This window comes from Manis pentadactyla, chromosome 4 (genome assembly GCF_030020395.1).
Source record: "Manis pentadactyla isolate mManPen7 chromosome 4, mManPen7.hap1, whole genome shotgun sequence".
NCBI lineage: Eukaryota > Metazoa > Chordata > Mammalia > Pholidota > Manidae > Manis > Manis pentadactyla.
Window position 1 is genome coordinate 49,033,840 of NC_080022.1, and position 26,710 is coordinate 49,060,549.

The following is a 26,710-nucleotide window of genomic DNA, read 5'->3' on the forward strand; positions in this document are numbered from 1 at the left end:
TTCCAAGAGTTTAATGGTTTCATGGCTTACATTCAGGTCTTTGATCCATTTTGAGTTTACTTTTGTATATGGCGTTAGACAATGGTCCAGTTTCATTCTCCTACATGTAGCTGTCCAGTTTTCCCAGCACCACCTGTTGAAGAGACTGTCATTTCCCCATTGTATGTCCATGGCTCCTTTATCAAATATTAATTGACCATATATGTCTGGGTTAATGTCTGGATTCTCTAGTCTGTTCCATTGGTCTGTGGCTCTGCTCTTGTGCCAGTACCAAATTGTCTTGATTACTATGGCTTTATAGTAGAGCTTGAAGTTGGGGAGTGAGATCCCCCCTACTTTATTCTTCTTTCTCAGGATTGCTTTGGCTATTCGGGGTCTTTGGTGTTTCCATATGAATTTTTGAATTATTTGTTCCAGTTCATTGAAGAATGTTGCTGGTAGTTTCATAGGGATTGCATCAAATCTGTATATTGCTTTGGGCAGGATGGCCATTTTAACGATATTAATTCTTCCTAGCCACGAGCATGGGATGAGTTCCCATCTGTTAGTGTCCCCTTTAATTTCTCTTAAGAGTGACTTGTAGTTTTCAGAGTATAAGTCTTTCACTTCTTTGGTTAGGTTTATTCCTAGGTATTTTATTTTTTTTGATGCAATTGTGAATGGAGTTGTTTTCCTGATTTCTCTTTCTGTTGGTTCATTGTTAGTATATAGGAAAGCCACAGATTTCTGTGTGTTGATTTTGTATCCTGAAACTTTGCTGTATTCCGATATCAGTTCTAGTAGTTTTGGGGTGGAGTCTTTAGGGTTTTTTATGTACAGTATCATGTCATCTGCAAATAGTGACAGTTTAACTTCTTCTTTACCAATCTGGATTCCTTGTGTTTCTTTATTTTGTCTGATTGCCGTGGCTAGGACCTCCAGTACTATGTTAAATAACAGTGGAGAGAGTGGGCATCCCTGTCTAGTTCCCGATCTCAGAGGAAATGCTTTCAGCTTCTCGCTGTTCAATATAATGTTGGCTGTGGGTTTATCATAGATGGCCTTTATTATGTTGAGGTACTTGCCCTCTATTCCCATTTTGCTGAGAGTTTTTAACATGAATGGATGTTGAACTCTGTCAAATGCTTTTTCAGCATCTATGGAGATCATCATGTGGTTTTTGTCTTTCTTTTTGTTGATGTGGTGGATGATGTTGATGGACTTTCGAATGTTGTACCATCCTTGCATCCCTGGGATGAATCCCACTTGGTCATGGTGTATGATCCTTTTGATGTATTTTTGAATTCGGTTTGCTAATATTTTGTTGAGTATTTTTGCATCTACGTTCATCAGGGATATTGGTCTGTAGTTTTCTTTTTTGGTGGGGTCTTTGCCTGGTTTTGGTATTAGGGTGATGTTAGCTTCATAGAATGAGTTTGGGAGTATCCCCTCCTCCTCTATTTTTTTGAAAACTTTAAGGAGAATGGGTATTATGTCTTCCCTGTCTGTCTGATACAATTCCGAGGTAAATCCATCTGGCCCGGGGGTTTTGTTCTTTGGTAGTTTTTTGATTACTGGTTCAATTTCGTTGCTGGTAATTGGTCTGTTTAGATTTTCTGTTTCTTCGTGGGTCAATCTTGGAAGGTTATATTTTTCTAGGAAGTTGTCCATTTCTCCTAGGTTTCCCAGCTTGTTAGCATATAGGTTTTCATAGTATTCTCTAATAATTCTTTGTATTTCTGTTTGGTCCGTCGTGATTTTTCCTTTGTCATTTCTGATACTGTTGATTTGTGTTGACTCTCTTTTCTTCTTAATAAGTCTGGCTAGAGGCTTATCTATTTTGTTTATTTTCTCGAAGAACCAGCTCTTGGTTTCATTGATTTTTGCTATTGTTTTATTCTTCTCAATTTTATTTATTTCTTCTCTGATCTTTATTATGTCCCTCCTTCTGCTGACCTTAGGCCTCATCTGTTCTTCTTTTTCCAATTTCGATAATTGTGACATTAGACCATTCATTTGGGATTGCTCTTCCTTTTTTAAATATGCTTGGATTGCTATATACTTTCCTCTTAAGACTGCTTTTGCTGTGTCCCACAGAAGTTGGGGCTTAGTGTTGTTGTTGTCATTTTTTTCCATATATTACTGGATCTCCATTTTGATTTTGTCATTGATCCATTGATTATTTAGGAGCGTGTTGTTAAGCCTCCATGTGTTTGTGAGCCTCTTTGCTTTCTTTGTACAGTTTATTTCTAGTTTTATGCCTTTGTGGTCTGAAAAGTTGGTTGGTAGGATTTCAATCTTTTGGAATTTTCTGAGGCTCTTTTTGTGGCCTAGTATGTGGTCTATTCTGGAGAATATTCCATGTGCACTTGAGAAGAATGTACTTCCCGCTGCTTTTGGATGTAGAGTTCTATAGATGTCTATTAGGTCCATCTGCTCTACTGTGTTGTTTAGTGCTTCCGTGTCCTTACTTATTTTCTGCCCAGTGGATCTATCCTTTGGGGTGAGTGGTGTGTTGAAGTCTCCTAGAATGAATGCATTGCAGTCTATATCCCCCTTTAGTTCTGTTAGTATTTGTTTCACATATGCTGGTGCTCCTGTGTTGGGTGCATATATATTTAGAATGGTTATATCCTCTTGTTTGACTGAGCCCTTTATCATTATGTAGTGTCCTTCTTTATCTCTTGTTACTTTCTTTGTTTTGAAGTCTATTTTGTCTGATATTAGTACTGCAACCCCTGCTTTCTTCTCACTGTTGTTTGCTTGAAATATGTTTTTCCATCCCTTGACTTTTAGTCTGTACATGTCTTTGGGTTTGAGGTGAGTTTCTTGTAAGCAGCATATAGATGGGTCTTGCTTTTTTATCCATTCTTTTACTCTGTGTCTTTTGATTGGTGCATTCAACCCATTAACATTTAGGGTGACTATTGAAAGATATGTACTTATTGCCATTGCAGGCTTTAAATTCGTGGTTACCAAAGGTTCAAGGTTAGCCTCTTTAGTATCTTACTGCCTAACTTAGCTCGCTTATTGAGCTGTTATATACACTATCTGGAGATTCTTTTCTTCTCTCCCTTCTTGTTCCTCCTCCTCGATTCTTCATATGTTGGGTGTTTTGTTCTGTGCTCTTTCTAGGAGTGCTCCCATCTAGAGCAGTCCCTGTAAGATGTCCTGTAGAGGTGGTTTGTGGGAAGCAAATTCCCTCAGCTTTTGTTTGTCTGGGAATTGTTTAATCCCACCATCATATTTAAATGATAGTCGTGCTGGATACAGTATCCTTGGTTCAAGGCCCTTCTGTTTCATTGCATTAAATATATCATGCCATTCTCTTCTGGCCTGTAGGGTTTCTGTCGAGAAGTCTGCTGTTAGCCTGATGGGTTTTCCTTCATAGGTGACCTTTTTCTCTCTAGCTGCCTTTAACACTCTTTCCTTGTCCTTGGTCTTTGCCATTTTAATTATTATGTGTCTTGGTGTTGTCCTTCTTGGATCCTTTCTGTTGGGGGTTCTGTGTATTTCCGTGGTCTGTTCGATTATTTCCTCCCCCAGTTTGGGGAAGTTTTCAGCAATTATTTCTTCTAAGATACTTTCCATCTCTTTTCCTCTCTCTTCTTCTTTTGGGACCCCTATAATACGGATATTGTTCCTTTTGGATTGGTCACACTGTTCTCTTAACATTGTTTCATTCCTGGAGATCCTTTTATCTCTCTCTATGTCAGCTTCTATGCGTTCCTGTTCTCTGGTTTCAATTCCATCAATGGCCTCTTGCATCCTATCCATTCTGCTTATAAACCCTTCCAGAGTTTGTTTCATTTCTGTGATCTCCTTTCTTGCATCTGTGATCTCCCTCCGGACTTCATCCCATTTCTCTTGCATATTTCTCTGCATCTCTGTCAGCATGTTTATGATTCTTATTTTGAATTCTTTTTCAGGAAGACTGGTTAGGTCTGTCTCCTTCTCTGGTGTTGTCTCTGTGATCTTTGTCTGCCTGTAGCTTTGCCTTTTCACGGTGATAGGAATAGTTTGCAGAGCTGGGACGAGTGACGGCTGGAAGGACTTCCCTTCTTGGTGGTTTGTGGCCCTCCTCTCCTGGGAGAACAGCGGCCTCTAGTGGCTTGTGCTGCGCAGCTGCGCGCAGACAGGGTTTCTGCTTCCTGCCCTGCTGCTATGGAGTTAATCTCCGCTGTTGCTGTGGGCGTGGCCTGGCTCGGGCAGCTACTCCAAAATGGTGGAGTCGCGCTGGAGCAGGAGCGGCTGGGAGGCTATTTATCTCCGTAAGGGGCCTCCCTGCTCCCTGCAGCTCAGGGTTTAGGGTGCCCAGAGATCCCGGATTCCATACCTCTGGATTAAGTGACCCGCCCTGCCCCTTTAAGACTTCCAAAAAGCACCCACCAAAACAAAACAACGCCCACCAAAAAAAAAAGAAAAATAATTTTTTTAATTAAAAAAGAAAAATTTTTAATTAAAAAAAAAAAAAAAAAAAGATGGTCGTTCGTTTTTCTTTATTCTGCGGTGCCAGCCTCAGGCCTCTGCTCACCGGTCTTTCTGCCCTGTTTCCCTAGTATTGGGGTCCCTATCCCTTTAAGACTTCCAAAAAGCGCTCGCCAAAACAAAACAGCAAAAAAGCAAAAAAAAATGGTCACGCGCTTTTCTTATGCCCTCTGTCGCCCAGCCTCCAGTGCCTGCTCACTGTTCTTGCTGCCCTGTTTTCCCAGTATCGAGGGCCCTGCACTCTGGCCCGGATGGCTGGGGCTGGGTGTTCAGCAGTCCTGGGCTCCGTCTCCCTCCCGCTCTGCCTGCTCTTCTCCCGCCCGGAGCTGGGGGGAGGGGCGCTCGGCTCCCGCGGGGCCGGGGCTTGTATCTTACCCCCTTCGCGAGGCGCTGGGTTCTCTCAGGTGCGGATGTGGTCTGGATATTGTCCTGTGTCCTCTGGTCTTTATTCTAGGAAGGGTTGTCTTTGTTATATTTTCATAGAAATATGTTGTTTTGGGAGGAGATTTCCGCTGCTCTACTCACGCCGCCATCTTCTGCCCCTCCCCCAGTCTTGCTCCCTTTATACCATTTTCTACACGGTTTACTAAATAAGTCTTTAATATGTACAGTGTAAACATGACGATTCCTGTCTCTACTGAAAACCACTCAAGAGCTTCCATTGTTATGAGCATAAAATCCAGTATCCTTAATAAGAACTAGCATGAAAATTCCTGGCCAGGCTCTGCAGCTGCATCTCCATTTAATTATCTCTATTCGACCCATGCACTTGCCACACTGGCCACCTTCCAGTTCTTCAAGTTCACTGTCTTCTTCCACCTCAGGGACTTTTCCTAGTCACGTCCTTCTTTTCCTGACTGATTCTTCACTTTATTAAATTAATTGTTATTTACTTAGTTTTCCCTGAATCCCAGGATTAGGTTAGATGCACCTAACAGGGCCTCCTGCACATATCTTCCTAAAACTAAGGATTCAAATTATTATAGTTAATTGATACTGTCTTTCTGAATAGAATAGAAGTTACATAAGGACATGGATTTTATCTGTACTATTCACTGCTATGTCATTAGTGCCTAGCACTGTGCCTCATATAATAAATAGAGTGGATGGACATAGAGTTAATGGATTAAATATTTCAAAAAAATATTGGGAAGTACCAAAAAAAAAAATGATGCATTGGTAGAGTAATAGGTTTGAGTTTTTCACTTGGACTTTTAAATGTTTAGGTTTTTTAATGATAATTTTAATATTCATGCCAAACTGTTCTAACAGACTGGAAGGCTTGAGAGACCCAAAGGACACAGCCTTCATAGTAAAGCATAAAGAACTAGAGGCCAGAGGAGGGAATTAACATAAGAGCTGAAGGAACCAGATCCATCTCCACTTTCTTAGGGGAAGAGACTTGAATGGGAAGCAGACAGACAGACGAGAATGCACTGCCTCTTCCCCCGCTGCCATTGAGTGATGTGGCCCCTTGTCATCGAGCACCTAAAGTGGGCTCAGCAGGAGACACAGCTTCTCCCACAGCCTGTCTCTAGGGCTGATCCTGACAAATTCTCTGCGGGGGTGCCTTCGGTGGGGGAAATGTAGGCATCCAGCCTTCTTTAATGGCAGGAATTATAATGGCCCTGGTCCCTGGGAGTGCTGGAGACTTACAGTCCCAGAAGCACCTTTAGCAGACCATAAGACTATCAAGCATCCACGTCTTACATTGGTTAAGAAACTTACCTTTTTCCTTAAAGACACGTTCTCGGATAGGTGTTACGGGGCGGTTCACAAATATTTGGGCCTGGTGGACGAGCACTTCTTTGATTAAGGGCAATCCAGTTATCACAACTGAAGACAAGGCACCAAACTGGAAGCTAAAAATGTTCCCATATTTCTTCACAAGCTGAAAAATAGTTAAACAGTCACAATTGAATGTGCACATCTGTGTGTCCAGAAATGGAGGTTGAGTGGTATCCCTGGAGAAACCTTGCATTGAGGGGAGTGTGTGTGTGTGTGTTTGTGTGTGTGTGTGTGTGTATACCTTAGTCTGATGGGAATGTTTCTTTCTGTTGTCTTTTTTCCTCTTCTCATTAGACTCGCATTTAATTCACTTTAGGTTGTGGATGTTCCTTACAAACATTCATTCATATATTCAACCTACACGAATTGAGTGAACATCTATCATTGCCGTAAGAATGAGGCATGGAAATTTAACTATACTAAAATAAACAAGGTCTCCAGCCTCAAGCACTTTAAAGTCTACTGAAGGGAGAGAATCCAAGCATGTGACCTACCGAAAAAGGCTGAGGTGTGTTTGTTGGGAGTCTGGGGTAGCAAGTATGGCCTTTTTAGTAAAGAGTATCTGTTTAGCCAGGAGAAAAGCAGTCTCATTCTGTAGCTATGTGTGAATTTAGCTCTATGGTTCACTAGCTGTGGATTTTGGGGAAAGTTGTTTCACTTTTCTTAAGCCTCATCTCCCAGCTATAAAAGGGAGAAAATTATTCCTCCCTGAAAGGATTCTGGGAGGAATAATGACAGCTGAAATATGAAAGGCACTTTGTTTTCTGGGACCTGGCACACAGCCACTTGAGTCTCTGAGGGATGAATGGGCTCTGTGTGCAAAGGGATGTGGATACATGCTCATGGTAACCAGGAGGGCAAGAGTGAATGGACACTGGGTTGGAGGAAGGCCCTCGCAGACACAGGCAGTTGTATTCACTGGGTGATACATTAAGCAGCTTTCACGTTTTATCTCATTTAATCTCAGAACCACCCTTTGGTAATCATGATCTTCCTTGTCGTTCAGAAAAGGAAAATGAGCCACAGCTGAAGTAACACAGCCAAGGTGACAAAGCTATGGAGCAGTGGAGGAAATCTGCCAGGCGCGATGTAAGATTTGAGGACAAAAACGTCAACCTGAGATGGCACAAGGAGCTTAGACTTTATAGGGGGTGAGAGAATGAAATTGAGAACAGGTGAGAGGAGAGGAGGAGAGAGAATGAATGGAGGATTGTGCAGGGGTGTCACGAGCGTGCACAAATACGCAGGTTTGTGCAAGTACGGGCTGGTTACAGTGAGTGGTCACTGATGAAAGCCCTTCCGGACCTGACTATTCAAAAGCCAACTCTAGGTGGACCTGCCCTGCCTCTTGTCGAACTGGGCAGTGGGGTCCAACAGACGGGCTCCATTTTCTTCCAGGTGTCTGCGGCCCCTCCTGCTCCCTGCTCCCCATGTCGCCCTTAGGGCCCTGAACCCCACGGCCCACATCGGAACAAACACAATGCATCAATCCAGTCTTCTTCCACCGCCCTGCTCCCATGTTAAAAACTGCCTGAACTCAATTCTTCCACTGTTCCTCAGGCCCAGAATCTTCCATCGATCTGTTCATCTCTGGCCCAGCATGTCCTGTCTTGATAGAAAGGGAAGAGCCAAGCAAGACTCCATCTCAGATCGCTATGCCTCTCAAGTTCAAGTTTTTGCCTCTAAGACAGGAATGGGTCCATATAAATCAAGCAAACTTTTAATTTCGTTTTGCTGAATGCCTGGATGACCATTTTAGGCTTTACCAAAAGGATTTCTTGATTAATTTAGAATTCAAAAAGGGTGTTTTTAGAATGGCTCAAGTTAAGCTAAACAACTCCTGACAATGTATATAACCTAGAATCTCAGCTTCTACTGTGAAGGCTCTCAGGGCTCCGTCAGTATTTACTGAAATGAACTCCTGAACTGCAGAGCTCCATCTCGACCAGCTCTCTGCCCATGAATATTTCTAGTCCAACAGAACTGGAACAAAAACTTTCAGTGTGATCAACTTGGTAAACTTGAATAGGTCAAGTGACCTCCAGCAGCCCTGGTACTGACTACAGTGATGGCTAACAATTCCTAAGTACACTGTGCCAGTCACTGGCCAACTGCTTTACATGGGTGTAGATGTATGGCCCAGGGGGCATCTGAGCCGACTTTGTAACATAGAGCACACTTTAAGATATACAATAATAAACAATTCATTAAAGGAAATTTGATAATAGGGAACAAAAGAGGCTAAAAATAAGGTGGTTCAGGAAGTTAAAACAAGCTTAAAATCCTTAAAAGGATTAACATAGGAGCCATAAAAGGCAAACAAAATTAATGGGAAACAAAATTTAATATGAAGGATAAAATTTCCAAAAGCAGGACAAAGCACTTAATAATAAGGATGACCAAAATAAATATTTACAATAAAGAAATATTAGAAGAGGAGGGTTAATGAAACATGCAATTGAACTATGATTACCAAGAGATACAAAGTTGACAGAGATCCCATTTAATCTAAATTCTTAAATCCAAGAACCAACAGAACAAACACACAAAAAGAAGAAAAGGAAAAAAGGAAATGTGTGCCAATTCTTACTCCCACCAGCAGAAGTGAGAGGGTATGCTCCTCTGAACTCTCACCAGCAGTATGTGTGTGCATGTGTGTATGTACATGTGTGTATGTGTGTGCATATATGTGTGTGCATGCAGATATCATTCTGATAGACCCCAAAATGCATGCTGTTTCCATATTTTATGAAGGTTTGGCATCTTTCCCCAACACGTATAATTTAAATGTTGACTATGTTTCAAACCATTTTTTAATTAGGGAGTTCAACTTTTTACTCATTGATATAAAGCTCTAAAAAACTGTTATCAATGGAAATAATTTTATTACACAGGAGGCTGGAAAGACATATACAAAAAGTCTTATCAAGTTATTGCTGAGCGTGAGTAGGTGTGTTGTGGGGAGGGGAGGGGCAGGGCAAGGGACGTGAGAGTCCCACTCACTAAATTGTACTTTAAAATGTCTCAGTGTATTGTATTGCTTTCAAAGTTAAAAGCATTTATATCCAATAAAGTAAAAAGGAAGAAAGAAACCCAAGGAAATAAGGAATTAAGTTCCTAACAGTGGTTCTTATCCTTTCTTGAATCAGAATTCTTTGAAAACCTAATGTGTGTCATTGATCAGCTCTACTGTGAAATCCTGTAGACACAGTTATGTAGGCAGTTTCAGGGATTCACCAGTCTCCTAGGGACCGTGAAGTGCTGCTAAGAACCCTAGTCTCACTGGTAGTTCTTGGGGCTGTACTGGGTTTTGAGAATAGTCTGTGAAAAGCTAATTCAAATTCAATACTACACGTTTTCATGGAATGCTTAAGAGTTGCCAGGTACCTTCTGAGATTGCTATGCCATAGGCGGGGATTACAAAGATCAACATGATATAGCATTTTCCTTAGTCCCATGGGAGAGGCTGAATGCAGGAAAAAATAAATGCATAGCAGAAGATAACATATCGTATAATACTGGTAGGAAGGGATGTGAAGCTACTGAAAAAACAGATTTATTTCTACCCGAGGACATGTAATGGGAAAGCAGAGACGTTTTAGGCTGTGAGAAGGGCAAATGCAGATATGAAGGTGGGAAAATGTGGGTGGTCAGGAACAAGTGAGCCATTTGGTTTGACTGAAGTGTAGGGTTCCTTAAAGAGCACTGGCAATGTGGTAGGTCAAGGCCAGGGGCAGAGGACACAAGTCCCGAACTGTAAGAAGCTCACAATCTAAAAGAACATACCAATAATCAGTTCTGATTCTTGTCACTCTATAGAATAAAGTACTTGATTGGGGAAGTTAGGAAGCACATACAGGGGCCAGTGTCCAGGGCAGGTTCCTTGGGGAAAGTATCTTCTCACATGAGTGAAGAGCCAGGAGACAAAGCTGGCAAGGTAATCTGAGCTGGACTGGGATGAGTGAATGTTAGGTAGAATATTTGGGATCTTGTTTAGTTAATTAGAAGTTAGATGATGTTTGAATAGGAAAGTGAGGTAAGCAAGCGCTTCAGAGCTTGGATTTTCAGGTTACATAAATCTGTTTGAATCTGCTTATTACTTTCTGGGTGATTTGGGGGCAAGTTACTTAACTTCTCTGTGCCTCAGTTTCCAAGTCTATAATATGGGGGATGTTACTAGGGTTAAAATTAGGGATTGTTGTGAAAAGTAGCCATAATGCTAAAATTAATAATAAAACTAATGTTCCTGATATATTCGGGAGTGTATTTTAGTAAAAGGACTCTGGTAAAACGTCAACAAAGGACTGGAGGGAAAGAGGCCAAAGAGTGGGTTGACAGAGGCCTTTTAGCAGTCAGGCCAGAGAAGTAATGTCTGGTATGCACCCAGCATCTGGCTTCCCTGGGGTTTGGTCGCTATAAACTTTTAAAGAAAGGGGGAGATTGGTAGATATAGAAATAAGCATCACATATGCAGTAGGCACTCTGGCAAGAATATGATATTAATTAACTTACTTGGTTCTTATAATAGTCCTATAAAGTATTCCCAATTTTCAGAAAAGGAGGCACAGAGATTTAGCACATAACTAGTTGCATAAAGTTTGGGCTCTTTCTGACTCTGTATGTTTCATCCTTACATGAAAAGATGAAGATATTCTCTCTCCCTTCATTTGAGTGATGCAGCTCCCTAAATATTAGCTGACCACACAAATCAAAAATCTCACTTCCCAGCTTCTCGAGGTGTACCCAACAGGACGTAAGTAGTGGGAATGTGGGCATCTTCTGAGACACGTCCTTAAATGAAAGCCAGTTACTCCCCACCTTCCTGTTTCTCTTCCAAACACCAGAACTCACATCTGATGGTGTTGCAAGAGCAGAGAAACAGGATAAAAAGAACTGGAGTTTCTTAATTACCTTGTGGCACAAAGCATATCCTGGACTTTCTGTCTACATCTGACTCATTTGTGAGACAGAAATAAATTTCAATCTTTTGTATACTAGTGTATTTTGGGGTATCTTTGTTGCTAGCAGATTGATGTGTTTCCTAATACATTTAATCACCTTATCTACCATTCTCCCACTTTAGTCCAGTAAGATTTTCCCTTCTTTAAATAAACGCTAAAATAATAAGTCATTTAGTTATAATAGAGAAAGTTTGGAAACTAGGGATAAATACAAGAAAAATCCCCATCATGCCATTCAAACAGGCTAATTTCTTCACTGTTCTCTTTCTGTTTTAACTTTTGCCACTTTCCGCACTTAAAATCTCCTATCCCCTTTACTCCCTTTAGCCACTTGCACAACTTATTTTCAAGTTGAGCCCAGTTTACTCCAATACTCTACAAGAGATTATTTCCAGATTTTCCATTCACAGTGATCCCATCTCCTGGTATGTCATTTGGTTACCAAGAAATTACACCAGAAACTGCATACACTGTCTTCCACTGTTCTTGTCATATAGTAAGCACTTCATAAATGTTGGTCAACCCAATGAACCTGTGAATCAATCAATCATCCACAACTATGTCATGAAAAGTCAGTTGGCATAAGGTGTTAAGTTAGTTCCTGGATTCAAGACTCTGTTTTGCCATTCTCTGCACTGAGTAACTTGGGCAAATCACTTTACACTTTTCAGCCAGTTTCCTCTTTGATAAAATGGAAATACCACCACATAATGCCGAAGCTGTGTGTCATTATGAAGATTAAATAAAGAAGAACATGTAAATCCTGATACAAGATCTAGCAGATAGTTGTTACTTAATGTTTTTCAAATGCTGGAATGTAAATTTAATTATAACTAAATCACACTATTTAATTCTATGTTTTACTACTAAGTATTTTTAAAATGCAAACCTATATAAAATAAAATTCAGTATTTCTGATGAAAAATCATTCAGTGAGATAAGATGCTAGTATCAGCATCATCACAAACCAGTCTTATGATATTGAGCAAGCCATTTAACTTCTCTAGCCACATCTATCTTAGTGGTAAAACAAAGGTACAGATCAAACTCCTGATTCTAGGCAAGACTGGGTAAAAGGATTCTATTTTGCTTTTGCTACTAATCATGATACAAATTGGTACAGACAAAAATAACTCCAGGAAAAGGCTTCTCTTTCTACCCAAAGGACCAGAAAAGGGCTGGCCCAACAGGAGGGAAACCTTTTAACCTTTGTACATCCTGTTCTGGAGGCAGACACCATGGAAGCAGATGTGACTCTCCCCAACTCTAATGAGTGTGGCAGTAATGGAAAACATGGGTGGAGACTTGTCTTCACCCTACCTGGGCGGCACCAAGTTGATAACACTTTGCCTGCGAAATCTGTGAGCTGAATTTTAACTATCACCCCTGAACAACAATAAAGAGATTCCCGGGGGGGGGGGGCATGGAACATTATTTTGGTTTCTACCCTTCTCCTGCAGAAATAAGGAGGTTATCCATCTCCATGGAGCAGATATGGGTATATCTCAGACTTCCATCCTCCCTGAAGTAAGGAAGAGGCTACCCTAGGCAGAAAGGTCCCTGTCTTTTGGCACCATCCTCATCCTTTCCAGCCTGCGCTGATGAGAATGTGGGGTGGAGTCCTGCGGGAGTGGGTAACACACAAGTTGGTATTCTAGAATAGCACTGGTTTTATAACCTAAATTGACATTTGACCTACAATACACAAAATTGAGTGTTTTGAACGTAAGCAGGTTGACTATCTCCCAAAATGACAGGTTAAGATTGTACCCAGAGTCGTATTATACACAAAATGCCCAGGATTCAAAATACTCACCTTACCAAGAACCAAGAACCAAAAAGAAAAAAAAACCTCAACCTGACTGAGTTGACAACAATATTGAGATGACACAGATGCTGGGATTATAGGATAAAGATTTTAACGCAGCTATTATAAAGAATCATGTTTTGATAAAAAATTACACTCTCCAGAAATTGCAAAGTAGAAAATCTTAGCAAAGAAATAGAAGATACAAATAAGAAACAAAAGGAAAATTGAACATTGAAAATATAAATATATATAACCTATATAAAAACTCAGTTGAGCAACCCAATAGCAGAGTGGTAATGACAGAAGAACTAGTGAAACTGAAGACAGATCAATAGAATGTATCCAGTCTGAACAACACAGAGAAAATAGATTGAAAAAGATTAAAAGCTGAGCCTCAAGGACCTATGTTAAAATGCCAGAAGAGCTAACATTTGTGCCATTATGGCCAACAGTCTCAGAAAAAGAGGAAGAAAGAATGTAGAGTTGAAAAAATGTTTGAAGAAATAATGGCTGAAAACTTCTCAAGTTTGGCAATAGAGAAACCTACAGATACAAGAACCCAATAAATTCAAAAAAATGAACACAAAGATGTATCATAATCAAATCTCTAAAAACTAAAAACAAAGAAAACTTCTTGACAGCAGACCGAGAGAGAAAAGTCATTACTTGGAACAACAATGCAGTTCATAGATTTCTCATTACAAACCAGAGTCCAGAAAGAATCAATCAGCACAACATTTTAAAATGTTGAATGAAAGAAACTGTTCACCAAGAATTCCATATCCAGTGAAAATATACTTCAGAAATAAAGGTGAAATAAAGACATTCTTACATAAAGAAAAGCTAAGATAATTCTTTTTCCAGCAGATCAGATGAAAAAGAGAAAATTTCTTCAGGTAGAAAGGAAATGATATTCGTACAACACTTGGAAAACTGGGAACAAAGAAAGAGCAACAGGAAGGGTAAATAAGCAATGGACTTTTACTGGGTAAATAGACTATTTTTCTTTTGAATTTAAAAATGTGTTTGACAGTTATAAGCAAAACTATAATATTGTCCAATATGGTTCTCAATGTATATAGAATATCAAAAACATTTATATTATAAAGTGGGAAGGGTAAAGGGACATAAGTGGTTATAAGGTATCTATAATCTACTCTAAGTGGTAAAATATTGATACTAGTAGATTACACTAAGTTATGTGTGCATATTGTAATCTTTAGAGCAACCATGTAAAACAATACAAGGAGATATACCAAAAAACACTAAAGATAAGTGAAAATGGAATTCTTTAAAAAATGTTCCAATGATCAACAGGAAAATGAGGGGAAAAAAGAGAGAAATTAAAAGCAAAGGAAAAAACAGAATATAATCAGACTTAAATCTTAAAATATCAGCAATTACATTAAATATAAATGGTCTAATTTCATGGGTCAAAAGACAGAGATTGGAAGGGCGGAAGATGGCGGCGTGAGTAGAGCAGCGGAAATCTCCTCCCAAAACAACATATTTCTATGAAAATATAACAAAGACAACCCTTCCTAGAATAAAGACCAGAGGACACAGGACAATATCCAGACCACATCCGCACCTGAGAGAACCCAGCGCCTCGCGAAGGAGGTAATATACAAGCCCCGGGCCGGCGGGAGCCGAGCGCCCCTCCCCCCAGCTCCTGGCGGGAGAAGAATAGGCAGAGCGGGAGGGAGACGGAGCACAGGACTGCCGAACACCCAGCCCCAGCCATCCGGGCCAGAGTGCAGACACAGTATGTGCCCAGGGGGCCCTGGATTCTAGGGAAACAGGGCAGCAAGAACAGTGAGCAGGCACTGGAGGCCGGGTGTCGGAGGACATAAGAAAAGCACGCTACCATTTTTTTTTTTTTTTGCTTTTTTGCTGTTTTGTTTTGGTGAGCGCTTTTTGGAAGTCTTAAAGGGATAGGGGCCCCAATACTAGGGAAACAGGGCAGCAAGAACAGTGAGTGGGCACTGGTGGCCTGGCGCAGGAGGACACCAGAAAAGCAAGCGCCCATTTGGTTTTTTTTTTTGTTTTTTTGCTTTTTTGTTTGCAAAGCACTTTTTGGTAGTCTTAAAGGAATAGGGACCCCAATACTAGGGAAACAGGGCAGCAAGACTGGTGAGCAGAGGCCTGAGGCTGGCACCAGAGAATAAAGAAAAACGAGCAACCACCTTTTTTTTAAATGAAAAAAAATTTTTTTTTTTTAATTTAAAAATTCTTTTCTTTTTTTTTTTTTATGGTGGTGGTTGTTTTGTTTTGGCAGGTGCTTTTTGGAAGTCTTAAAGGGGCAGGGCAGGACACTTAATCCAGAGTCCAGAGGTAGGGAATCCTGGGATCTCTGGGCACCCTAAAGCCTGGGCTGCAGGGAGCAGGGAGGCCCCTTACGGAGATAAATAGCCTCCAAGGTGCTCCTGCTCCAACGCGACTCCACCACTTTGGAGTAGCTACCTGAGCCAGACCACGCCCACAGCAACAGTGGAGATTAACTCCATAGCAGCCGGGCAGGAAGCAGAAACCCTGTCTGCGCGCAGCTGCGCAGCACAAGCCACTAGAGGTCGCTGTTCTCCCAGGAGAGGAGGGCCACAAACCACCAAGAAGGGAAGTCCTTCCAGCCGTCACTCGTCCCAGCTCTGCAAACTATTCCTATCACCGTGAAAAGGCAAAGCTACAGGCAGACAAAGATCACAGAGACAACACCAGAGAAGGAGACAGACCTAACCAGTCTTCCTGAAAAAGAATTCAAAATAAGAATCATAAACATGCTGACAGAGATGCAGAGAAATATGCAAGAGAAATGGGATGAAGTCCGGAGGGAGATCACAGATGCAAGAAAGGAGATCACAGAAATGAAACAAACTCTGGAAGGGTTTATAAGCAGAATGGATAGGATGCAAGAGGCCATTGATGGAATTGAAACCAGAGAACAGGAACGCATAGAAGCTGACATAGAGAGAGATAAAAGGATCTACTGGAATGAAACAATGTTAAGAGAACAGTGTGACCAATCCAAAAGGAACAATATCCGTATTATAGGGGTCCCAAAAGAAGAAGAGAGAGGAAAAGAGATGGAAAGTATCTTAGAAGAAATAATTGCTGAAAACTTCCCCAAACTGGGGGAGGAAATAATCGAACAGACCACGGAAATACACAGAACCCCCAACAGAAAGGATCCAAGAAGGACAACACCAAGACACATAATAATTAAAATGGCAAAGACCAAGGACAAGGAAAGAGTGTTAAAGGCAGCTAGAGAGAAAAAGGTCACCTATGAAGGAAAACCCATCAGGCTAACAGCAGACTTCTCGACAGAAACCCTACAGGCCAGAAGAGAATGGCATGATATATTTAATGCAATGAAACAGAAGGGCCTTGAACCAAGGATACTGTATCCAGCACGACTATCATTTAAATATGATGGTGGGATTAAACAATTCCCAGACAAACAAAAGCTGAGGGAATTTGCTTCCCACAAACCACCTCTACAGGACATCTTACAGGGACTGCTCTAGATGGGAGCACTCCTAGAAAGAGCACAGAACAAAACACCCAACATATGAAGAATCGAGGAGGAGGAACAAGAAGGGAGAGAAGAAAAGAATCTCCAGATAGTGTATATAACAGCTCAATAAGCGAGCTAAGTTAGGCAGTAAGATACTAAAGAGGATAACATTGAACCTTTGATAACCACGAATTTAAAGCCTGCAATGGCAATAAGTACATATCTTTCAACAGTCACCCTAAATGTTAATGGACTTAATGCACCAATCAAAAGACACAGAGTAATACAATGGATAAAAAAGCAAGACCCATCTATATGCTGCTTACAAGAAACTCACCTCAAACCCAAAGACATGTACAGACTAAAAGTCAAGGGATGGAAAAACATATTTCAGGCAAACAGCAGCGAGAAGAAAGCAGGGGTTGCAGTACTAATATCAGACAAAATAGACTTCAAAACAAAGAAAGTAAAAAGAGATAAAGAAGGACACTACATAATGATAAAGGGCTCAGTCCAACAAGAGGATATAACCATTCTAAATATATATGCACCCAACACAGGAGCACCAGCGTATGAGAAACGAATACTAACAGAACTAAAGGGGGATATAGACTGCAATGCATTCATTCTAGGAGACTTCAACACACCACACACCAAAAGGATAGATCCACCAGGCAGAAAATAAGTAAGGACACGGAAACACTGAACAACACAGTAGAGCAGATGGACCTAATAGACATCTATAGAACTCAACATCCAAAAGCAACGGGTATATATTCTTCTCAAGTGCACATGGAACATTCTCCAGAATAGACCACATACTAGGCATCAAAAAGAGCCTCAGAAAATTCCAAAAAATTGAAATCCTACCAACCAACTTTTCAGACCACAAAGGCATAAAACTAGAAATAAACTGTACAAAGAAAGCAAAGAGGCTCACAAACACATGGAGGCTTAACAACACGCTCCTAAATAATCAAAGGATCAATGACCAAATCAAAATGGAGATCCAGCAATATATGGAAACAAATGACAACAAGAACACTAAGCCCCAACTTCTGTGGGACACAGCAAAAGCAGTCTTAAGAGGAAAGTATATAGCAATCCAAGCATATTTAAAAAAGGAAGAGCAATCCCAAATGAATGGTCTAATGTCACAATTATCGAAATTGGAAAAAGAAGAACAGATGAGGCCTAAGGTCAGCAGAAGGAGGGACATAATAAAGATCAGAGAAGAAATTAATAAAATTGAGAAGAATAAAACAATAGCAAAAATCAATGAAACCAAGAGCTGGTTCTTTGAGAAAATAAACAAAATAGATAAGCCTCTAGCCAGACTTATTAAGAAGAAAAGAGAGTCAACACAAATCAACAGTATCAGAAATGACAAAGGAAAAATCACGACGGACCAAACAGAAATACAAAGAATTATTAGAGAATACTATGAAAACCTATATGCTAACAAGCTGGGAAACCTAGGAGAAATGGACAACTTCCTAGAAAAATATAACCTTCCAAGATTGACCCAGGAAGAAACAGAAAATCTAAACAGACCAAATACCAGCAACGAAATTGAAGCGGTAATCAAAAAACTACCAAAGAACAAAACCCCCGGGCCAGATGGATTTACCTCGGAATTTTATCAGACATACAGGGAAGACATAATACCCATTCTCCTTAAAGTTTTCCAAAAAATAGAGGAGGAGGGGATACTCCCAAACTCATTCTATGAAGCTAACATCACCCTAATACCAAAACCAGGCAAAGACCCCACCAAAAAAGAAAACTACAGACCAATATCCCTGATGAACGTAGATGCAAAAATACTCAACAAAATATTAGCAAACCGAATTCAAAAATACATCAAAAGGATCATACACCATGACCAAGTGGGATTCATCCCAGGGATGCAAGGATGGTACAACATTCGAAAGTCCATCAACATCATCCACCACATCAACAAAAAGAAAGACAAAAACCACATGATCATCCCCATAGATGATGAAAAACCATTTGACGGAGTTCAACATCCATTCATGATAAAAACTCTCAGCAAAATGGGAATAGAGGGCAAGTACCTCAACATAATAAAGGCCATCTATGATAAACCCACAGCCAACATTATATTGAACAGCGAGAAGCTGAAAGCATTTCCTCTGGGATCGGGAACTAGACAGGGATGCCCACTCTCTCCACTGTTATTTAACATAGCACTGGAGGTCCTAGCCACGGCAATCAGATGAAACAAAGAAATACAAGGAATCCAGATTGGTAAAGAAGAAGTTAAACTGTCAGTATTTGCAGATGACATGATAATGTACATAAAAAACCCTAAAGACTCCACCCCAAAACTATGAGAACTGATATCGGAATACAGCAAAGTTGCAGGACACAAAATCAACACACAGAAATCTGTGGCTTTCCTATATACTAACAATGAACCAACAGAAAGAGAAATCAGGAAAACAACTCAATTCACAATTGCATAAAAAAAAATAATATACCTAGGAATAAACCTAACCAAAGAAGTGAAAGACTTATACCCTGAAAACTACAAGTCACTCTTAAGAGAAATTAAAGGGGACACTAACAGATGGAAACTCATCCCATGCTCGTGGCTAGGAAGAATTAATATCGTCAAAATGGCCATCTTGCCCAAAGCAATATACAGATTGGATGCAATCCCTATGAAACTACCCGCAACATTCTTCAATGAACTGGAACAAATAATTCAAAAATTCATATGGAAACACCAAAGACCCCGAATAGCCAAAGCAATCCTGAGAAAGAAGAATAAAGTAGGGGGGATCTCACTCCCCAACTTCAAGCTCTACTATAAAGCCATAGTAATCAAGACAATTTGGTACTGGCACAAGAGCAGAGCCACAGACCAATGGAACAGACTAGAGAATCCAGACATTAAACCAGACATATATGGTCAATTAATATTTGATAAAGGAGCCATGGACATACAATGGCGAAATGACAGTCTCTTCAACAGGTGGTGCTGGCAAAACTGGACAGCGACATGTAGGAGAATGAAACTGGACCATTGTCTAACCCCATGTACAAAAGTAAACTCAAAATGGATCAAAGACCTGAATGTAAGTCATGAAACCATTAAACTCTTGGAAGAAAACATAGGCAAAAACCTCTCAGACATAAACATGAGTGACCTCTTCTTGAACATTTCTCCCCGGGCAAGGAAAACAGCAGCAAAAATGAGTAAGTGAGACTATATTAAGCTGAAAAGCTTCTGTACAGCAAAATACACCATCAATAGAACAAAAAGGAACCATACAGTATGGGAGAATATATTTGAAAATGACACATCCGATAAAGGCTTGACGTCCAGAATATATAAAGAGCTCACACGCCTCAACAAACAAAAAACAAATAACCCAATTAAAAAATGGGCAGAGGAACTGAACAGACAGTTCTCCAAAAAAGAAATACAGATGGCCAACAGACACATGAAAAGATGCTCCACATCACTAATTATCAGAGAAATGCAAATTAAAACTACAATGAGGTATCACCTCACACCAGTAAGGATTTCGGCCATCCAAAAGACAAAGAACAACAAATGTTGGCGAGGCTGTGGAGAAAGAGGAACCCTCCTACACTGCTGGTGGGAATGTAAGTTAGTTCAAACATTGTGGAAAGCAGTATGGAGGTATATCAAAATGCTCAAAACAGACTTACCATTTGACCCAGGAATTGCACTCCTAGGAATTTACCCTGAGAATGCAGCAATCAAGTATGAGAAAGATCAGTGCACCCCTATGTTTATCGCTGCACTATTTACAAAAGCCAAGAATTGGAAGCAACCTGAATGTCCATCGATAGATGAATGGATAAAGAAGATGTGGTACATATACACAATGGAATACTACTCAGCCATAAGAAAAGGGTAAATCCTACCATTTGCAGCAACATGGATGGAGCTGGAGGGTATTATGCTCAGTGAAACAAGCCAAGCGGAGAAAGAGAAATACCAAATGATTTCACTTATCTGTGGAATATAAGAACAAAGGAAAAACTGAAGGAACAAAACAGCAGCAGAATCATAGAACTCAAGAATTGACTAACAGGTACCAAAGGGAAAGGGACTGGGGAGGATGGGTGGGTAGGGAGGGATAAGGGCGGGGACAAGTAGGGCGGTATTAAGTTTAGCATGCATGGAGGGGTAGGGGAAAAAGGAGGGCTGTACAACACAGAGAAGGCAAGTAGTGATTCTACAACATTTTGCTATGCTGATGGACAGTGACTGTAAAGGTGTTTATAGGGGAGACCTGGTATAGGGGAGAGCCTTGTAAACATAATGTTCGTCATGTAAGTGTAGATTAGTGATACCAAAACAAAACGAAACAAAACAAAAGAGGGCAGTTCCTGTGTGGTAACCTCCAATGAGTTCTACACAAGGGTATAAAAGGCATATAAAAGTGTAGGCAAAGTGTCTGTTTGCGTTTATACAGAAGATCAAAGCCTAATTGGGCTACCGTGAAAATGAACTAAGATAAGATATGAAAGAGAACATCCAACATCAGCACTCTCTGGAAGACTCATGCCAGAAGATGTTCAACAAAAAACCCCAACAAAGATCCACGCACTGCTACAGCTGTAGATGCACTCATCCCACCAGCTCCTGGACTTGCCATGGGAATGAGGAAGGAGATATCTAAGGTGGCCTGTGCATACAGTAAAACAACAAATTTGACTGGATCTATACTGTTGGAACTCAAACAAGAATTAGGAGAAGTGCAAATTGTAGCTCTCCAAAATCTTACAACTACAGACTATTTACTGTTAAAAGAACGTATGGGATGTGAACATTCCCCAGGAATGGGTTGTTTTAATTTGTTGGATTTCTCTCAGACTGTTCAAGTTCAGTTGGACAATATCCACCATATCATAGATAAGTTTTCACAAATGCCTAAGGTGCCTAACTGGTTTTCTTGATTTCACTGGAGCTGGCTGGTAATTACAGATATGCTTTGGTTATGTAACTAGACTCCTATTATGTTAATGTGTGTGCTCAATTTAAGTAGTAGCTTAAAACCTATACATGCTGAAGTTACTCTACAAGAAGATATGTCAAAGAATTAATCCATCTTCCCATGTTTTCTTCCATCTGCTACTTCTATAGTTTTTCTTTTTCCTTCCTAATTACAACCCTTAAATAGAATTCGTGCCTCATATCAAATTTACCGAGTATCATAATTCTTCCAAGTGGTAAAGATACCTCAAGACAAATGCTGGGCATAGAAGCCACATTGCATAAATATGCAAAGAAGTAAAAAGCTAACCTTTTCAAACAATAAGGCTTCCCTCTCACTTACCAACTTCACATTTCCCTGTATGGCCCCGGAAGATGACTGGTTAGCCAGAGACGGGTAAGATTCCTCAAGGGAGGAACAACCTAAGACAGGCACAGTCGCAGGGGGCCATCAGGTGAGAAATTGGGGATCAACAGAGGTGAGGCTTAGAACCTCACCCCCCCTGTTCTGAGAGAAATCTTCTGCATACGTGGATGTTTTATTGCCCTTGTCTAGCTTGGATTAACACATAGTCTACAGGCACACACCTGATCATCTACATTTGCTCTCTTACAGCACTAAACTATGTTTTCTACCTTTATCTTGTATCTACCTACCACTTCAGCATTTTATTAAAAATAATAATAATAAAGAGAGAATTGTGGTATCCACATATAAATCAAGTATAAAAACCAAATGAGTATTAATATATGAACTGACTGTTTATAGTTCATAATGCATGAGCAAAAGCAAACGTTTCTGTGATGACTGCCCTTGTACTGTTCACTATGTAACTTATTCGTTATGTAAGAATTTGTTCCCCATGTAAGAACTTGTTTGTTATGCCTCAGAAGACTGGAGACTGATGAAAATTAGGCTTGGGGTGGATTAATGATTGTGCATTGAGCATTGACTCCCCTATACAGAATTTTATTGTCATTAACAACCATTTGATCAATAAATATGAGAGATGCCCTCACAAAAAAAAAAAAAAAGGACAGACTTCCAATGGTAAAATCAATAAGTAACTGGTATGTAATGTATAGCATAAGGAATATAGTCAAGATATTGTAACAGCTTGGTAGCTTGATAGCTGGAAGCTAGAATTATGTATATAAATGTTTTATCACTGTGTTGTACACTTGAAACTAATGTAATGTAATACTGTGCGTCAACTACCCTTCAATTAAAAATAATTATTTTTAAAAATACATAAATAAATAAATAAATAAAAGCAAGCTTGTTGGACATGGAAAAAAAAAAAGAGATTGTCAGAATGAAAAATATAACCCACCTATATGCTGTCTGCAAGAAACTCATTTCAAATTTAATGAAATAAGAAGGTAGAGATAAAAGATTAAAGAAGCATATATCATGAAAATACTAATTAAAAGATAAAGTTCAGGCAATGAAAATCACTGGGGATAAAGAGGGACATTGCATAATGAGTCGATTCAACAAAATGTTTTATCAGTTTTCATGCATGTGCTCCAAATTACAGAGTTGTCAGACACATAAAGGTAAAAATAGCAGAAATGAGTTGAGAAACAGACAAAACTACAATTATAGTTGGAAACTTCAACATGTCTTTCTAGTAATTGATAGAATCAGTGGATAAGAGGTCAGCAAAGGTTTAGAAAAACTAAATCCAAGATAATCATTCAAGAATACGTAATTAACATATACATAACACTCTACTCAACAACAGCAGAATACAATTTTTTTCCAAATATGCATGAGACTGTATCTTGGGTAATAAAACCAACCTTAACATATTCGAAAGAATTGAAATTATATAAAACATGTCATTTGTCTATAATGGAATCAAACTGGAAATCACTAACATAAAGAAAATTTCCAGTTGGAAACTAAACAATACGTTTCTTAAACAAGAGTACAGGTTTAGGAGCCTAGTTTCAAAATTCTGTGATTAATCCCATCACTTAATGTTACTAATGAGGTATTTCTCACAGAAAGTCTTAAAAAATTCTCCATCTATACTGAGTATATAGGCATGTGTTTAAAGTTTTCTAGGCATTTCTCGGGAAAAGGGAACTAATATTTTTATATACCTCCTATAAGCCATGTAAATCTTGATAAATTCCTGTTTGATTTAATCTTCACAACCACCTACCATAGTGTTGTCTCTCAGCTAGATACCATTGCTGAATGGAAGGAAACCAGCCGAGAATTATTGAGAATGTTGGATGTTGGAGGGAATTTTAAGTGAACCAGGGAGCTCTGGTGGGACGTGATTGTAACAGGTGTGAAGAAGCTGGGTCCATAACATTCCCAGGTGGCTCTCTAAGGAATCTCTACTCTGGGAAGCAGCGGGAAGCACTAAGAAAACTTAAGCAGAGAAATGACATTTTTAAATGATGGCTTTAGTGTGAGCAGACTGCAGGCAGCACAGGCTAAATGTGAGTGGCTCAGTTGTTATGGTGATCCGAGCAATTCAGTAGAAAAGTGGTGAGGATTTAGGTAGTATTATCACCATTTTACACATGGGAGATGAAACCCTTAGGAAAAATACAGCACTTTTTTTCAAGTATAGAAATATTAAAGAGGACAAGGTGATAATGTTATATTTACGATGTTCCAATATTTAACAAGATACACAACTTGAATGAGTTAGAGAAGCTAGCATAACTAGCACACTTAAACAGTAAACAGTTAACAATATTCCACCTCCAGAAACTGCAGATGGAATCATGGCAGTAGGTGGTGAAGAACCAGGCTCAAAGCAGAGTTTACCGGGGCGTGGGCATTAGCGGAACAGCCACCCATCCTCCCACCCTCTGCCGGGATGGCCCTTGTGCAGATCAATATCAGGACCCTGCCACGCACATTTACCCTCTCCTACCCGCTGAAACTCCAGGTGATTCTGCTTAAAGTCCAGTTGGAAAAAGTTGCCAAAGATGGGGAGGCTCGGGGGCCCCGGCGGGTAGTTCCTCCGGTGCCGCCTTTTGAGGAAATCAGCAAAGAATAGAAAGGCGACGGCACCCAGCAGGAGGGTGCGCGGATGGAGCACTGTCCAGGTGGCGGCCGCCACCGAGCCCAACGCAGCGAGCATGGCAGGGAGGTTCACGCTCGACTCAGGCGTGAGCAGGCGAGCTACCCACGGCTCTCTACGGAGCTCGCTGCACGCCCGCCGCGACCCGCCCGGACTCTGCCCCCGCCCTGCCCGGACTCCGCCTCCGCCGCGCGAGGGATCCCCCGCGCCCAGATCTTCCCCTCTTCTTGCCGCCTTTAACCCCCTACTGCCTGCCAGATGCTGGGAGAGTTTCCCTTTTCTATTTAGGAAGCCTGTCTTTTCCTGAGACGGCTGCGCTCTCGGGTTTATGGTCTCAATGCATCTGGAGAACACGGGCTTTTGAGCTCCGGGTTTTTCAGTCGCCTTCTCAACCAACCTTTGGGACCGTGGTTGGTCCGCAGTAGTCATAACAGCGGCACCTGCCAGCTTGGGTGCGACCATATAATGCCAGGAAGCACCCTCGCCGCTTTACGTACACTGTTTCATTCTGACAAAATTATTCAGGAGATGCTCTTCTGAGTCCTATCTTGCAGTTGTGGAAACTGAGACAGGTGAAGTACCAAATATGTGGTGACAAATGAATCCACTGGTCTGTAACAGATCTGAATGAGGTCCTGCATTTGTAAATATTTTCAAGTTTACAAACATTACATCAAAACTCCTAGCACTGAGCGTAGTCTTTATAGGTGCTTAATTAACAGTGAAGGAAGGTATCTTAGTCCTGGTCCTTACTGGTTTGCCATGTCAGAACCTCCTCTGAAGCCCCAAGACAATGTTAGGCACCCAGGTTCCAACCTTCCATGCCATCCCATGTGTGCCTACCTGTGTCTCACCATTTGTGAAACACTCAAAACACGAAGCATAGTTCTGGAGTAGTAGAGCACACACTCATGTACTCAAAATACAGATACACAGTCTAACTTTTTTTATAGGGATAAAATAACAAAATTGAAGTCTCTTTTCTCTCTTTACAAAATCCTAAGGGAGATAGATTCTAGTTAGGCCTTAATTTATATGCTTTCCAATACCCCATCTCCCTGTTTTACAGTTGTTATGCATCCACATGATATTTCTAATATTTATGTAAATGTTATTTTTTAAGGAATTATTCTATGACTGCTTTTATCTCTCAGTGTTATGTGTTTGAGATCTATCTAGGCACTGTGTGGCTTTAGCTCGTTCGCTTTAACAGCTATGTAGTATCTGTCACTACACCACAGTTTACTCACTGATTCCCATATCAAAGGGCATTTAGGTTTGTTATCTCCTTCCTTCCCTTTTTAGTTTTTACTTTTTTTTGCATTAAAAACAGTGCTGCAGGTGAGTGAGTGTGCCAAGACTTGAATGGATGATGTCATAATTTAAGATTAGATTATCTCTGTTGACTTCTTCTCAAAGACTTTGTATAAATGAAGTGTGCTGGATTTTATCTGAAAGCCACAAAAGTGTATGGTTTGGATATATTTATAATGAACTGATTTAAACTTCTATAAGAAAAGCAATTAAGACCACTTATTTGAAAACAAAGATAAATCCTCACCTTCCAGGTACATTCTCATTGGTTCCTTCCCAAGTAAGGTCTTGATACTCTGACTGACATTCTTTGCTCATAATGAGTACTCTCAGGACATTGTGTAGCCTCTGGGAAGTATGATAGAAAAGAAAGACATTTTTTTTTGTATCATTAATCTACAATTACACGAAGAACATTATGTTTACTAGGCTCTCCCTTTCACCAAGTCCCCCCCACATACCCCTTCACAGTCACTGTCCATCTGCATAGTAAGATGCGGTAAATTCACTACTTCTCTTCTCTGTGTTGCACAGCCCTCCCCGTGCCCCCCACGCACTTTAGATGCTAATCGTAATGCCCTCTTTCTTTTTCCCAGCACTTACCTCTCCCTTCCCACCCATCCTCCCCAGTCCCTTTCCCTTTGGTATCTGTTAGTTTATTCTTGGGTTCTATGATTCTGCTGCTGTTTTGTTCCTTCAGTTTTCCTTTGTTCTTATACTCCACATGTGAGTGAAATCATTTGGTACTTGTCTTTCTCTGCCTGCCTTATTTCACTGAGCATAATACCCTCTAGCTCTATCCAT

The 26,710-nt window shown here is 40.4% G+C and overlaps 1 protein-coding gene across 2 annotated transcripts in view; it reads right to left on the reverse strand.

Annotated features, from left to right (window-relative positions):
* Positions 1-24,681, reverse strand: part of LOC130683355 (cytochrome P450 2J2-like) — a 69,570-nt gene extending 44,889 nt beyond the window's left edge. For both annotated transcript variants that reach the window (XM_057500248.1, XM_057500249.1), the window contains exons 1-2: positions 24,443-24,681; positions 6,196-6,358 (exon numbers count right to left, since the gene is read on the reverse strand). In XM_057500248.1, coding sequence (XP_057356231.1) covers positions 6,196-6,358; positions 24,443-24,652 — 373 coding nt within the window. In that variant the 5' untranslated portion in view covers positions 24,653-24,681. The remainder of the gene's footprint in view (positions 1-6,195; positions 6,359-24,442) is intronic.
* Between the last annotated feature and the right edge of the window lie 2,029 nt (positions 24,682-26,710).